The sequence below is a fragment of the Nymphalis io genome, chromosome 5, assembly GCF_905147045.1.
Source record: "Nymphalis io chromosome 5, ilAglIoxx1.1, whole genome shotgun sequence".
Taxonomy (NCBI): Eukaryota; Metazoa; Arthropoda; class Insecta; order Lepidoptera; family Nymphalidae; genus Nymphalis; species Nymphalis io.
Window position 1 is genome coordinate 7892580 of NC_065892.1, and position 17585 is coordinate 7910164.

Consider the following 17585-nt stretch of genomic DNA (forward strand, 5'->3'; position numbering starts at 1 on the left):
ATACGAGACGTCATATGCTCAAAAGTAAAGTTCGAGAGTGAAAGAGAGAGACGATAACACACAATGGTGTTTCGATACTACTTCATTAATGGGTCGCATCGCATTATCAAATATGATAGTGGGAAGCGACAAGTGCTGCCTTCATGTACGACTACACACGCTGATTTCTAATGGGACTAGTAATATTCAACAAATTGTCGCGTATTGTTGTTATTTATTTATTGAATGTTTGTGATTTTTAACTAATGTTGTGGCCTGTGTTGTTGTTTAATAAATGAAGTGGACGAGTCAAATATTAACGGCTCTAAAGAAAAATAAAATGATTATTTGTGTGTACGTCTGATTATACGAAAAACCGGTTTTGATACAAGTTTTCTGTGAAATAAAACTGAGAACGACTTTGTTTACAATGGCGTTTTCAATAAATAAACTTAAAAATATTTTGAATATAAATAAGGACAGTCAGTTAGCGGGTAGTGGCAGTTTGCACCCGGAAATAGGTTTCAAATTAGCATTACATCCAGTTAATAAAAATTTGTACGTGACTGTTATCGGCGCCCGGCATCTGCCATCCTTGTTTGGACTCAGTCGAGCTCATGGCTACCTCGTTAAGGTATTCAACTTTGTTTCTATTTTTCGACAAATATATACTATTATTATTTTAAAAAGTATTTTCATTTCTAAGCATAAACTTATTTATGTTTAAAATTAAAACAAATTAAAACTAGCATACATACAGGTACTTACAGATAAAAATATCATTAGGTGTATATGTACATACATATCTAATGTATGTACATATACACATGTAAGTAATTAAGTTTTACGACATTTGTTATTAATGGAGAACTAATGAATATGATGTAACAATTCATAAAGTAGTCATGGAGTTTAAGAGATCACTTCGTTTAACAGTTTTTTCTTATTAAGGCCACTCCACATTCCATAATTATTAAGTTAGGTGTATAGGTACGGGCAAACGATAAGCGTTTCTATGAATGGATATTATGTCATGTTATTAATATTTATTAATTAAACGCTTCCTATTTTCGCGTTAAATAAAAGTTTGTAATGGCAAAGTAATAACATAAAAACCTTATCATTACAGCTGACTGCATAACCGCATTACACGTTTGGAATCGGTAAATTTTAAGTACCTATTTCTAACATCATTATCAGATAAGCGAAATTGTCACTTTTATGAAAACAATATATTTTCGTTTGCTTAGCTCGGTTTTTTTACCTGAGATATTAAATTTAAAAAGTGAAGTAACAGTCCGTTAATAGCCCACAGCTGGGCAAAGGCTTGCACTCTTCATGACATACCTCTAGTCTCCGCGGGGTGCGGGGGGTGTCGTTTGAAAGGGACAGACAACACCTATAAAAACAACACTTATCAACCCCAAATTCCAGATGTGAATTTCAAATCCAACCCGACATAAGAAACTGTTTGCCAAAGTAAACGCACCTAACTTTTAGTTAAAATTTTAACAATTACAATGATTAAAAAAAAATGTCGGTCGGTTTTTAAGTTTTTAATTACATAAGTAGGTATCAATTTTTTTAAAATAATTAATGTGTATACAATATTATACCTACATTTGCCTGTGAAGGTAATTATCGCAGGGCTATGTTCATGTTTATTTATTGTGTAATTAAGTTTCGTGATAATCAATATACAAAATTGGAATAATAACCGAATATAGTACTAGAAACGGTTAAATAAAACCAAATTTATGCTAAAAACATAATTAAACTGTATGTGCTACACGCAGTAGTAACGTTTCATTAACGTCGAGTTCAAATACCAAATAATTAGTCGACATATGCTAATTTACTACTTACCTAATTTTAAAAACACTGTATATGCATTGGGTATGTAAATTGTAGGTACTTAATTAGAACTTTATTCGTGTATTCTTTTCTTTTATTTGAATAAACAATGTAAATATCGTGTAATGAGTTCTATTTTTAATAACATATTTAAAAAAAAGATAAATACTAATTAATATGTAAACGAAAACTACCTATATTTTCTTAAGTAAATTGCAAATATGTCACAACGATATCTCATGCATGGCCAATAAGTGATTATCGTTTTTTCGCTATCAGAAAATATTCTACGTCATACCTATACTCTTAGTCGCACGATCGACAACGTAGCCAATCTTTGTTTCCATATATTTTTTATTTTTATTTTTTTTATTTTTATCATAATATATATATAAAGCCTATTCCAACCACAAGTGATGTCAAGACAAAAATAAACAACTTTGACATTAATCTACGATAATCGACGATTTTCATTAAAAAAATCGCAAAAAATGGCGTCTTAAATATAATTACAAAGTTACTATTATTTTGGCTACGGAACTACCTATATTAATGGTACTAACCTACAAAAATGTATGAGTAAAACACCACTAAAATGTTATTAACTTCATTATGGTAATAATTATAAAGTAATTGCAATCACGCGTTATTGTGCGAATTACCTTGCGTTTAAATTTTGTTAGATCGTAAATTCAACGCTTAAGAACATTTGTATTTTAATTACTGACGAGGTATCTACGTATAATATGCCTACACATACTGAAATATACATACATACCTACCTGTGTTATATTAGATAACATTTCGTTGCTTGCTTAAACTGTTAATATATTAACACGAAAAGACTATAAAATAAAATCCAAGAGTATTTTTCAGCAAATTCAACGTAACTTTTGTTGTACTACGGACCAATACTTACATACCAATTGCCGACCTATTAACGGATTGGCAAATGGGCCACTTGACCATACGTGGTTACCGTCATTCATACACAGCAATATTAACCATCCCAGACATTGTAAATGGGCCACCAACTTTGAGAAATAAGATTTTATGTCTCTTATGCTTGATTCACTGGCTCACTGACCTTTCAAAGGCTTGCCGTCAAGTAAACAACTGAATTAAAAAGGTATTTGGCTCAAATATTTTATTATTTATTCTTTTAAATACCGAGTTTCAAAGTAACTGAAAATTTCAAGGGATCTTCAAGTCACTTTGTAACCAGTATACAGATACTTCAGGGATCAAATTACAAATTTAATGAAACGAAAATAATAGTCATCGCGCTGGTCGGGGCGTTATCGCGAGACGATTAATCGAACTTGTCGGATAAATTGCGGGTTCCCAGTCGACGATTTGTTCCACAGATTTTTGTATTTTCCGGTAGTCAAAAAAATAAACTCGGTGCAATCGAAGTGCCAAGCTTATCTGGGTGCGGCTTGCTGTTGAAATTTTTTGGTCTGCGTGCTTACACCGCTGAATTAGATTCGGGTTTTCGATATAGGCCAACTTAACATGCGTAGGAAAAAAAAGTACATTCTTTGTAATAAAACTTAAAAAAAAAAACTAAATTACGTAGGCAAAAAAAAACATAAATTCTAAAAGCAAAATCTTGGATTGTTTATTTATTTACTAAATAATAAAATTATTTTCTGTCCTAAACGTACGTTGGTAGTTGGTATAAATTTACAAAATACGTTTCTGAAAGTATTTCGTAAACTTATACTTTTGGTTTATAGGAGTAGGAAAAAGATCGAATTTTCCGACACAAATTGTTTTTGTTTCATAAATGTACCGATATGTAGGACTAATTGGTAAACGCATTCGCAAAAGGAATCGTGTTAAAAGTACAGAAATGTTGTATATGTTGTAATGGTTGTAAATGTATTGTAATGTATTCGTTATAATAAATTTACCATCTTACTAAATGTAAACCCACTTAGTGCCGGATGTAAGCTATGAAGCCGTGATTATCAAGTACGTTTCACGGAAATTAAATTCTAGAAGGCACAAAGGTAAATACTGGTGAATAGACGTACAATTTCAAAGCTTTCGCTTCCCCTCTTAGGTGTGGATATTATTTTATTAAATGTCTAAAGCGGTTTTCTGTTTACTAAAAGAAACATCCCTACCATGTTTCAAGTATGTACTCGTAAGTTTTAATAAATACAAATGGGAAAATCGTTACATTCGACGTCTATGCACGACTGCTACTTCTAAACTTCCATGGAACATATTTATTATAATTATCTTTGACGAATATGGAGTTTGTAAAACATATTTTATTATATACCATAGTATAGCTCGACAAGGATCTTGTGGCGATCCAATGACAACTGAGAGATGGGCTTAGTCTGTGGCGTAATTTCTTTAATTTTAGCTCATGGTCGGGCTCTGTATAAAGGATGGAAATCGAACAATAATTATATTAACTTAGGTCCTATAACTCATCTTCATTCATAATATTAATATTGTTAAATATAGTTTTTAAATTTTAAAACACATGGATTTTTGTGAAATAATAACTTAGGGATCATATCAAGAAAATCACAAAGTATATTATATTTATCATAATTATGTCCTGTTTCAGTTATATTCACATCGTATTCTCCATAATCTTCATTACTAAACTATATATCGATATTAAAATTATTCAACAATAGTTTCTCTTTCCTTGTTTACTATTATTCCCTTATGTAACAATTTTACTGGTTGAGGCTTCAGCCATTTTTCATATGTGTACTTATTTACACCCGTAAACAAACACCAGAAGAAAACAAAATATACATACTGTTGCACTTTAACTTTGTACGCTAAAATATTTATATCGGACTATATATTAAGGTATTAGCATTAAAATGAGATATTTAATGAGTACGAGCTGGTTCTCGATGTCACCGCCTAACTGTGACATCAATTCCATCGCGAACAAAGAAATTTGGCAACTCCTTTCTTTGTCGCACTTCCAAAAAATGGAATTCCTTATCAGCTCACGTGTGGGGAACACGTGAGCTGGTAAGTCCTCTTACAACCCGGGTTCCTTCAAACGAGGCGTGAAGAGGCATCTTGCGGGCCGGCAAGGCGAAGGCGGCTAGTGCAGAACGTTTTTCCCGTCTGTACTGGCCGTCGTCGCGTTTGGACTCTACTACCACTTACCAGCAGGTGGAGTAGAGTCATTTGCCCTCCCGGCGAATATAAAAAAAAAACATCACTCATTAAACTATATACAATATAATTCTTATATATCAATTATATTCAGAGATAAAATATATGATTCTAATTTGGGTTTTGTATTTGTTATCATAACGTATATTAACCTTACAATCTAATATTGGCAGTGTACTCAACTTTGCGCTTGAACTATTTTTGAAATTCTTACGAACACTGTTTATTTTAATTCTATATATTACACACACTGTAACGTAAACTGTTATAACGTATAAAATGCTAAAATTTTGTGATTAGACAAATGACTTGTGTCAAATGAGATACATAGGTAAGAAAAGTGTAAAAATATTGTAACTTATAATTTACTACCTATTTATTTTTATTACGAAAATCTGAACATAAATAAAAAAAAATGCAGTGAGAAGTGATAATAAGAAGCACATTAGATAATAATCAAAGTAGCACATTTTTAATAAAAAATTATCTTTATTTTATGAATGTTATCAGATATGCTGTAACAGTCATGCTGCCAGCTTAACATCATGTTCTGCGAAGCGTAAAGGCAGAGGCATGTAAGTGAAGGTCACCGTTTCGCTTCTTATACTTAATGGTTCGGCTATTTTGTATCATAATGATGATGCTTTGCGCCTTAACGTTAAATATAGGTAGCGATTGTTTTGCTTCTTCTTAAAACGCTGGAAATTTTCGAATTAATTCCTATGTATGTATGACTGTCTCGTTCGTCTATTGGTTAGATATATATGCCGCAGTTTCAAACCCCAGGTCGGGCCAATAGAAAAATAACTGGGTTTTTCCCGTGCCTCGGGAAGCCCGTAAAGTCGTTGTTGCATCTGAACTGTGTAGTGTGTGTGGAAAATAGTTTCTGCTATACCGTAAAGTCGAAAATTTAAATACCCTATAATTGTGCTATTAAGATAATACATACAACTATAAGTTGCAATTATACATTTTTTCTATTAATAAATACTTTTTTTGACGTTAGCAATAAATATGGCATTTAATATACAACAATACTATTAGACAATACAAAATGAAACAAAATTACGAGCTTATAATTTTGCGCTCAACTCTTTACCCAAAAATAGAACATTGTTTTCTATAGTTCTTACGGTGGCGTGCCGCGAACTTCGGGTAAATAGGCCAATTGATTGAAATCATTGTTTATTTTAAAACAATTGTTTAAATCATCTCAATCCTGGCCAACGGGTAACAGATTATTTTGCCAATGTTTACGTAGGATGGCAAAGACATAAACAAGATTGATCGGAAATCTTATCACGTTTACTCATTTCACTATAAAAGCGTCTTATGTCTCTGTCAGTAGCGCCATTAAACCGTACATAAGTCATAACGAATTCTATTTTTAATTATAATTACTTATTTCTATAACATATATATTCATATACGTTAAAATACCTAACCGCCTAACTGTGACATCAATTCCATCGCGCACAAAGAAATTTGGCAACTCCTTTCTTTGTCGCACTACCAAAGAATGGAATTCCTTACCAGCTCACGTGTTCCCCTCCTCTTACAACCCGGATTCCTTCAAACGAGGCGTGAAGAGGCATCTTGCGGGCCGGCAAGGCGGGGACGGCTAGTACAGAACATTCTTCCCGACTGTACTGGCCGTCGTCGCGTTTGGACTCTACTACCACTTACCATCAGGTGGAGTAGAGTCATTTGCCATCCCGGGGCATATATATATATATATATATATATATATATATATATATATATATATATATATATATATATAAAATAAAGCTTAATATACAAGGCATAATATAATGCTAGAATAAGTTTCAGTTATACTATTTAGTGGTTTCCGCATGACGAGTTTAGAGACAGAATAATGATGTTACAAGCAATTAATTTTTAAGAAACAATGAAGTTGATATAAAGTAGTACCTAAGTGATATTTAATTAGCATTATAAAATATATAGCATATTCATAGTTAGATAAAGTATATAATGACCATATGTGATCTAAAATCACCACAATCATCTGATAACATCTTCTGATAAGATCCTTCTTTATAAGCAAACATCATCTTTTTTATTATGATGTTATATTACATTTATTATATAATACATTTTTGCGTGGTTCCAATCTCTATGTGTTGTGATTGTGATATAAGCAAATATATGACGAGTGCAATTATAAGGATTCTTATCTACTTTTTGACCATAAAAAAGAAGAAAAATGTAATATTATTCCCACTTATGTCTTTGTAATTAATAAACCTTTGTTCCTTAGGGCAAATTGAATGTTGAGTCAGAAGTTAACCTAAATCTTTGTGGCTAGTACGAATCATTTTTAGCTTACACTCCGTTTATAAATTAAAAAAAAGTCTGTTTTGTCTATGTGCCGTTTATTATGAAAATATAAAACATATAACTAATGACACTATTCGATACATCAAAGCTGGGTCTGCTTAATAAGGTTAACTGAGATCATCATCATATTAAAACAGAGCAGATTATCATATTATTACAATCTAAAAAACCAAAACATTATGCTATAATGTTATTCCCATTAGTGAGATTGTATTTTTCATTGATTAACTTTCTTTGTAGTGACAATTGACACGAATACAGTGAATAAAAGCGACTAATAAATAAAAGTATTTTTGCTTTGTGACATATTTACAGATAATAAAAAATATATATTTTTTCATCACTCATAATATCATTTGCATTTCTTTATTAGGTGCCCCCAATTAAGTATATAATTTTCCTTGTTTTAGGATACTATGCAACTAATCATCTGATTGTGTAAGTGTACGTATCTGTGCGTGTGTGTGTGTGTGTGTGTGTTTGTGTGTTATGTATGCATTTTATTACGTACAGCCCGGTTGAATTTACCGGCTATCAATCTCAATTCTCAATGTCTCAATTTCGCAGCCACGACTTGCAAGCAATTACGTATTGGGGGTATTTTAAAACATGATAAGATGTTTAGTATGCAATATCTATAAGCTAATAAGATCAAAATATAAGATTGACGGTTTTTAAAAAAACAAATGGAGCCAAATAACAAAAAAAAGTTTTACTTTTACATAGATTTTATAAATATTTTCACTCAAAAACTTTATATTAATAGCAAACTGTTAGTATTAGCCGTAATATATTGGATACGAGATTTTAATGAAAATTGATGTACCGATAACCATGTTTACCTATGTAGGTATATTTTATTCCATCTGTTGAAGATATATTATCCCGAACTCTTACTTCTCCGTAAATTATAGGTACTTTTTTAAATTTTATCTCAACGACGTTTGCTTCCATGCGATTTTTCGAGTATTGTTTGTTTTTATTTTGTAACGCATTTTATTTTGTAATATATTTATATCTACATATATAAATTAATCGAATAATAGTTAATATTTCTGAGCTGAGGATCGTAGCTTCCCAAATACTTTCAATAATATATTTTAACATACGAATCTTATACGAGTATACCAATTACAGTTTTGCTAGCTACAAGATAAACATTTTATATATTCACTGATCACCTACAAAATGTAAGTTTATACAATAGCGTTTCTCACGTTATAAGAAAAATCTAAAGAGAACTTGCCTTATGAAACGGGCGGCAATAACAACTCTTCCCACTCGTCAGTCGGATGTGACGATAATGGTCAGAGATCGGTTTGGTTGACAGCTCCAGCAATAACTGTTCCGGCATGCCTTTGGCTTGGCTTGCTTTTCTCGGCAAGTCGCGACCACCACACACCGACTAGGCTGTGATGAATACGATAATCAGCAAACAAAATAAAATAGCTACGTTATTGCTATAAAATGTTATTGGTAACCCTAGCTTGTGTTATTATAGAGGCAAGGGCTATTATATCTCGGTTCGACGATTACACTGTTATGCTTAAGTACGGTATGATATTGCCAATGTTTATGGGTAAAAGTGACCATTTATCATCAGACGACCCATCTAATACCTACCTACCTATCGTTATAGGCTTGATATACGTTATGTCATCAAAAAACATAAAGATATGAGGTAATAAAATTATATCACGATCAGGCGATATTTATTTTCTACGTAATAAAAATTGACGATTTTAGAAGTTACATTATTCGCGTTTACGTTAACTGTGATTTGTATGGAATGATAAGAGGCACCATTTAATGGCAGTAATTGAAATTCCATACAAATCGCAACTCATTTAAGTAAGAAAACTCGTACTAGGCTCACTGAACAACAATCAACCTTTATTACATTCGAACAAAATAATATGTTGTAGTTTACAGATTAAGTAACATAATTTTGTTTTATTTCAGGTCAAAATGTTTCCTGGTGATAATAAGTATGAAACATCGTTACAAGAAAGTTCATGGCCTATTTGGAACGAAGATTTTAAATTTCAAATAAAACAAAAGGATGTTAAGAAAACAACGGACAAAATTGACCTTCAAGGTTTAGTCGCTGGTCATTTTTTATCACTAACTATTTATGCATTATTGGAACCAACAAAAGCCGATGTGGACAGAAGAAAAAGTGCCAAAACTTTAGATTCGAAGCCCTCTAAACTAATGAGTGAAGAAGAACAAAAGACAAAACCTGGTAATCTATTTGGAAAAACATTTAATAGTTTTAAATCTACAAAGACTGAAGCGATTGCACAAAAGTCTATATTAGAAAAAAGAAGGACTGTAGGAGCAGCAACATGGAATTTCGATTCGAAATTGTTTCAAAACGATCTCAAGAATGGTTTAATTGGCACTCCTGATATTTGGAGGCCTATAAATGCGATTGCTAGCGGATTGTCAGCCGCAGATTCTAGAGTAAGTAAAATATTATTTTTGCCTTAATAATAATGCGTTTTGCTGCATGATTCGCCCAGTGGCCGAAATTAGACCGTAATTATTATTGAAATGTTGAGGAAAACAATTTGAATTTGCATGTTTCTGACTGTTTTTCTTTCTTGTATTTATAAAACTTATTTCGTAAATAGCTGCGGTGAAATAAACGTAATGGGTTGTCAAACAGAGGAGAAAAGGGTACTGCACTGGTTTGTATTTGTGTATTTATATATATGGAAACGTTTAAAAAAAAAAACAATATAATACAAAAAGTCTGAAGCCAAGCATTCCTTTACTCGTACTGTCCATTATACATACAATTTACGGGTCGCCGCATGCATAATCTTTCAGACTCGTTTTATTTTGTCTCTAAAATTATCGCTTCAAAATCTAAAAGACAACATTAATTAACAGAAAGCAATTAAAATAACTTGTCATTTAATTCAATAAGGATTATGACTGTTTGACAAACTAATTATTATTATTTTTAACTTTTTTTTTGGTTTCGCTGTTAATGTGTGGATATTTTGGCGATTTACAAATCTTTCATATTAGGAAGTATATAGCCTAGGCTTGGGCTGATACAAAAAGTTTATGACATTTCCATGTTGCTTAATTTATCAATCCAATTGGGTTGATAAATTTTGTATAAAATCGAAACAAAAACAAACAAAACTCACCTCTTTATAGCATTAGTATATTTGTGTAATTTTCCATACAATATGCATTGTACTGGTATATTAGTAAATTTAAGTATTGTTGTTCTATTTTACGTTAATATTATTATTCACTCGCTATCACTTAATAGCTTTAAAAAGCAATGTTTTTGTTTTGAATGACATCATCATTAACATTGTTGAATACACATTTTTTATGGTAACTCGTACGTAAGTACCTATTTTATACTCGTTCACTACTATTTGCTCCGCGCGGTTTTACCCGGGTTAAACGTTCCTGTTTAGCGGACCGTAGAGAGATTTTACATAACCTATACCATACCTCCCTTGGAAATTGAGCTATATAGACTTTTTTTTTAATCTGATAGATAGTTCAAATGACTAACGCGTTTAAAGAAACTCTTCAGCTTAGTATAGATAAAAATCGTAAGACATGACTGGATACTTAATTTAATTAAAAATGTTTAAATAAAGTAATACATGGTCACGTAAATTACTTATTAAATATGATAAGATACTCGTATGTAAATGATATAGTTTTATCTTACATAAACCGTCAGCTGTAATAGAGGATCATAAATACAATTAATGTATGATTCATCGGATTGGTTGACTTTTATATTCTTGCTTCTTTAGTGTATCGGACAATAGAATAGATTTGACCTCGACCGATCCCAGTTACAACATGTACCCTAGCATCATTACGCTGACGCAAGACATCGGCCTCGATTAATTTAGTTTTTATAAGATGCTTACATTTTACAGCAATTATATAATTAGTATCTGGTTTTAAATACACGCGTACAATTAAACTACGATAGCGTTTAGTTTGTGCATAAAATATAATATTGTCAAAATATTAATTATTTTAAATCAATATTGACACAAAGTAAACAAACATAATTTTATTGTCTTCGTTTGATGTCCATTGGCCCTACTGGCTTTGTGCAAGGTCGTCTGGGTAGGTACCACTCACTCATCAGATATTCTACGGCAAAACAGCATTACTTGGTATCGTTGTGTTTCGGTTTGAAGTCTGAGTGAGTCAGTGTAATTACAGACACTAGGGACAAAACATCTTAATTCTCAAGGTTGGTAGCACAATGGCGATGTTACCGATGGTTAACACTTCTTACAATGCCAATGTCTATGGGCGTTGGTGACCACTTACGATCAGGTGGCCCAAATGCTCGTCCGTCTACCTATTTCGGCGTCCACTCTACAGGTAGACTGGCCATCTGCGTAGGACAAATTTAATTACATATACAAAACACGTGAACACTCTATTTTCTTAAATTCCGATAGGACGGAAAATCTAACACGACCGGAAAGAGTTCAGGCTTAAGACTTCGCGTGTCTTAGATGAACGGAAGTAACTTCAAGACTGGGCTGTATTATATTGGCCGGACCTGGTGTTTCGACGAAACGAGGAGGTCCAAGTCTTGTTAATTTGTCTGTTCACGAAATCACTATGAATTGAGGTTCAATATATATTTACCTTCTCCTCAAAAGGGAGAGGAGGCCTTAGCCCAGCAGTGGGACATTAACGGGCTGTTACTACTACTACTTCTACTATATATTTATTTTATGTAAATGAAAATTTTACAAGGTAGAAAGAAAATTTACGGGCTTACTGACATTGACTGAAAACCAACAATTTATTTATATGTATATGTATGAATATGTAGGTGTTGTATTATAAATAAATAAATAAATAAATATATATTTAAAAAAATAAAAGTTGAGTTGATCAGTATGATCAGTACACCTTACCGCTTTATTTATTTCATGTCCTTCACCCAAAGGTTGTCTGGAAGAGATCGCTCTTTTAGAGATAAGACCGCCTTTTGTACATAAATAGTTTTCGTTTTTTTTTATGTTTGTGTTTAAAATGGTTCTGTAACTATTTTGGTGTACAATAAAGCATATTCTATTCTATTTTAAAATAAGAATTTATGTATTAAAAATTTATCATAGTACCTTACTTTAATTTTGGTATTGATAAATGGCAACAAAGATAAAAATGAAGGTAGGCTACAATTTTAATTAATTATCTCAAAAATATGGTTTAGATAATTAATTAGAATATAATTATTTTCTTAATAAATAAGAAATGTTATGAAAACATTAAATTAGTCTGATACATGAAAAACATGACAATGCCTTTAAGTGTCGCTAGTAAGCTGTTATTATTTTAAATGTCCTCAGCCATTCCTAATATTACGGCCAAATTTTGTATTCTTAAGAATAATTAATATCACAATTAAGTTATTGCTTTCGAGTATAGTTTAATACATAAACCGTTTAACGTAACGTTATAATACAAATATGTTTTCATTTTGCTGATTTAAGTTTTGTTTCGACCCAATAAATAAATATGAACTTGTATCGCTTGTCTTCAGAGGGAAAACAAGAAAGGTCAGCTGGAAGTGACGTTGCTATACACGGCGAGTGAAGACGGACTAAATGATACGGTGCAGTTAACTGTAAACAGGCTCAGGTGTTCAGTCCAAACTATGCAAGAGCAAGAACAATACAAAGGTAGGTAGAATAAGTCGTTTGTAATCCTTACCAATAGCTCGAATATGATATGCTGTTCGCATCTTAATAATGTCAAGCTGAGCGTTGCAGTATGATATTCATAACGGTGTGGCTATTTAAATAAAATTGTGTTCGCTTGGTGGTCGTGGTGGACAATAATGATATTGAAAATTTAAAAAATATTTCGAACATATGTTTTTACTCGTATTTCTTTTAATTTATTATAACAATAAAGCTCGTCAATATCGACTAAAATGAAAATAAAAAAATCGATTGACAAAAAGGGTACTGAACTCTTTTGTATTTGCCTATTTACGTGTATTGGTATTTCGAGAAAGAGGTATGAAAATTATTGAAAGTTGATTCAGATCGAGAGTATTTTCATCATGACTAGACAGTGGACACTATGGACAGCTTTGGTATACTAATTTCCAGAACAAAACAAGTTTGGCCAAAATCGCTTTATTTATTCTTAAAACAATGAACACAAAATTAAGACTAATTAAAAATATATTCTGTAAATTATTATTTTGTAATCGATACGGATCTTTCTAACAGTTAAATTATTAATTAAAATTATAATAAAATAATTATAATATAATTAAATTATATAAAAATAATATTTTAATAACAAACACGACTCTGTATTGGTAACGAAAAGTTGATAAACAGTTTACACGAGTTAAGCTTTGCATTAAAACTTTGAATCTTAGTTAATGTAAATCTTTATCGTTTCGTTGCTCTTCAAGAGAAGTAAACGAAGTTTTAGCTATTAATATGTACTTGACGTGGAATAAAAAGGGTTATATTTCAGTAGTATTCAGTCGAGTTTTAACAAGCTCTAAAAATATTTACATCCGGCGTTACAGGATTAAGTTTTCGAAAGTATTTAAAGTTCATTCAATACAGAGAAAAACATTCCTCTTATTTGCATGTTGAATTTAATCTGTAAACAAATAGAATATAAGTAAGCTATCAATTACAGCATAAATTTCTTTTCGGTATAGTAAACAATGTATTTGCACTTCAAAAGTAAAACAATAACGAAAAAGGTTCGACCATGAAAGAAATAAATTTCAATAAAGGTTATACAAATCGCTTTCACCTTTGATATTAATACCGTGTTTACAATCCAAGCCGAGATAAAAGTTTTTTAAAGATTTTAATTAACTTTTTCCAATATTAGAATATAAAATAAAGTTAAAACATGAAAAGAGAGCTTTTAGAAATACAAAGTTATAGACATAATTGAATATACAAAATAAAATAAGGTACGTAGAAAATTCTTTATTCCTATAAAGGATACAACTAAAATCATAGTAATCTCTTTTATCTATTCGTGCCGTATGTCAGCGCCAAACCTTAAATGTTTAAGAATGGATTGCATTTATCAGAGGGGCCAGTAGGCCGTGTAATGGTATTTGCTTATTAAAGAAGAGAGAGTAGGCTGACGTTGCTTGTGTTGAATTATAAACAGCAAGGTGATTGCAGCCTACTATCATACGTCACAACACGCGGTAATGTATGCAAATTGCAAATACCTTGTCCTTCTTGTGATCGATGAATGCTTTGGATGCGATACAAGAAGCAGAGATTGTATTTTTACTGATATAAAATATTTATAAATTAGGCTGAATTTCGTTTTATTGCGTCCTTGTATGTATGGGATTTGTTTTTTGTTTACAGATAATTTCTACGTATTTGTCAGTTACAATTTAAATAAATGAAAATATCTAGATCTATCTAAAAGTTAGTTCAAAATTCTACTTACTTTTTAACTTGGACCATTAGGGTTAAGTACTACTTGAAATTTTATGAAAAATAGTTTTGTTTGACTTGAACTAAAAACTTAAGTATAATATTGGTTTTACATGAAAGAAAAGTTTGTAAGGATAATGTATACAAATATATATATATTTATTGTTATTTAAATAATTGCAATATTAACTTATCAGTAAATATTTATGGTTTTGCCAAGTTCGAATATATATTTTTAAAACGGCCAATAGTTTTAATTCTTTTTTTTTTATAATTTATTATATTTAAATATAATTCATTAAATATTTTAACCTAACAGCACATTCTTTTGTTTTCAGCTCCCTTGTATCTGAAAGCGACTATATTAGAAGCTAATAAAGCGGAATGCTATTGGAAAAGTGATAGATTTGTCCCAACAATATCCGCCAGATGGGATCCGAAGTCGGCAACGGTGAAGTTAACTGTTTTCAAAGCTAGTTTGAATAAAGTTAGCATTTATATCAGTCTCGGGTGCAAGACTAAAATGGCGAAGAAGGAAATGTTAGGGAAGGCCCATATTGATGAGAAATCGCCTTACTCGGACAGTTGGAGTGAATGTTTGAGGCAGCCGGGGATACCTAAAACGTTTTGGGTCAACTTTGAGTGATTTAATATCCTTCAAATCAAAGTTACTAATATATTTGAACTTTATAGTAAAACAAACGACTTTGTACATCTAACGGTAAGGCTTAATTTACACAATGATCCGATTTAGAGGTTCGTTTTGTCGTTTACGTTTTTTTTCGAAGGTGGCGTATGAGCGAATGAATGAATGATAGCGAACGAGTTCAGTAAAAAAAATACCGATATATACAGCTGTCCGTTTTATCGGATACGTTTTTATTCGGCGACGGCGTATATGGTTTTAGGATCGAGACTTATATGTGAATATAATCTTTAGTAGCGACGGACTTTAAAAATGATCATGAAAATACGGACGTCCTGTGTGAATGTGCACTTAAGTTCTATCCGTGTGTGGATTGCTTGGAATTTAATGTAATTTTAAAGATGTGGAAAAAAATGTGTATCTACATTATGTTTCTAAGTTCGGTTATTGTAACGTTATAAAAAAGTAATGTTTAAAAGTATTGACAATATAAATTTAGAATATATAGCCTGATATTTTTATACTTTTTACGGTTACTATTATATAAAGTAGCTAATAATTACAAAATTATTATATGTGATATAAATATTTAAATTATAATTGACTAACTATAAACTTAACATTACACTAACTATAAACTTGTTATTATAATTTTCTGCAGCTATTTTTCCTTTAATAAATAAAATCTATTTGTTTGTATGCTTGTATTACAAAATAAAATGACACAAATTAAAAGACTTATTGAGTATTGTGAGTATAATTATTGAACAAATATATTAATTATTTTTTTCATTTTTAAATTAGTTTTATTTCCCTTAATAACATATCATTGTAAAATGAGTTGACCGAGTTCTCGTTATTTGGCGTACTAGGAAATTTTTAATCCGAATTAATAGGCCGACTACCGAATATTTCAGTTGAATATGCAATGATAATAAAAGAGACCCTGCTGGCTGAATTAGGTCTCCTCATCATTGGAGAGAAATCAGGTGCAGGACTAACGGATTACATTCTATCCATGGCACGGTAGTTTTAACACTGTAAAGCACCGTGTTCGCGCGGACTGACGTTTTACCCTTAAAAGTTGCCACACGTTACCACGCACGAAGCTAAGTGATATTTATTATATTCATCTTTTTTATGTTTGTTATATTTGGGCAGATTTTAAGGACTTCCTGATATTATAAATATTTTGAAATTGAGTTAAGGATTTTACCTCCGAAAGTGTATTATTATGTCGTACTTGTTTTTGCCTCCCTGTAGTAGTAATCTGTGGAAACCTGTAACTCGGTAGAGTGCTTAATATGACGAAAATAAGTCTGAGTTAAACCCATAAAGTACTAGCTAACTTTACATGTGTAATTTTGGAGTGTAATCTAATCTTCAGCCATCTTCAATCAACTCACACAGATTGTATAAGGAAAGAAGTTATATCCAAGTTAAACTTCAAGCTTCAGGAGGAAAAAGCCAATTTTGACGACTTTACTGTGCTAGTAGAAAATAAATTGGACGTACAAATCGATTGTACTTAATCAACCTAATTAAAACCCCCCAACCTTCCGTAAATCGAGACTGATAGTGATTGAACCCAGCTGCGTGCAGGCGATAAATGTCCTTCAAGTTGTCTTCGCCAGCAAGGAAGTATGTTATTAACTTTCCAAATCAATAGTAAGCCTAAGTTTATTTTAGAATTTGATTAGAATTTAATAACTTTTTATAAAAAATATACAAAAATATTAAAAAAAAAATTAATTATAAATATATAACAATCAGGTTTCAATCGATCCTTGTACTGTGCGGGAGTATCTTATCTCATCACATTTAATTATTATACTCCACTCGTTAGTGTGGGTCGAATTTACAAATAAATTTTAAACAAAAGTTTTCGACCCGATCGAATTAACTGTGTACAAACTTTTGGGATGTTGATTGTATATTATAATTTGATCAGAATATTGTAATTTGATCAAAATGAAGGTCAAATAAAAGCTTGTTAAAATCAGTTGACCATTAAATTATTGTTCTAATCTTAGTAAATGCTTGTAATTGATGATATTTAATATATTATACCCAGATAATAAAAAAAAGCATTTATCAATTTTAATTGACAAATTAAA

At 31.2% G+C, this 17585-nt stretch overlaps 1 protein-coding gene across 1 annotated transcript; it reads left to right on the forward strand.

The window, feature by feature from the left end:
* Window positions 1-142: 142 nt before the first annotated feature.
* LOC126768445 (uncharacterized) lies at window positions 143-16189 on the forward strand. The gene is made up of 4 exons (XM_050486505.1): window positions 143-613; window positions 9325-9828; window positions 12926-13064; window positions 15161-16189. Exons 1-4 carry the CDS (start codon window positions 410-412, stop codon window positions 15466-15468), a joined length of 1155 nt encoding a protein of 384 aa, XP_050342462.1. The 5' UTR covers window positions 143-409; the 3' UTR covers window positions 15469-16189.
* Window positions 16190-17585: the final 1396 nt, after the last annotated feature.

What these genes read in the sequence shown, in the direction of transcription:
- LOC126768445 (XM_050486505.1), top strand. Translation starts at nt 410, where the DNA reads ATGGCGTTTTCAATAAATAAACTTAAAAATATTTTGAATATAAATAAG. An exon ending in TGTCAGCCGCAGATTCTAGA is followed by an intron (nt 9,829 to 12,925) that starts GTAAGTAAAATA and finishes GCTTGTCTTCAG; the next exon opens with AGGGAAAACAAGAAAGGTCA. An exon ending in AGAGCAAGAACAATACAAAG is followed by an intron (nt 13,065 to 15,160) that starts GTAGGTAGAATA and finishes TTTTGTTTTCAG; the next exon opens with CTCCCTTGTATCTGAAAGCG.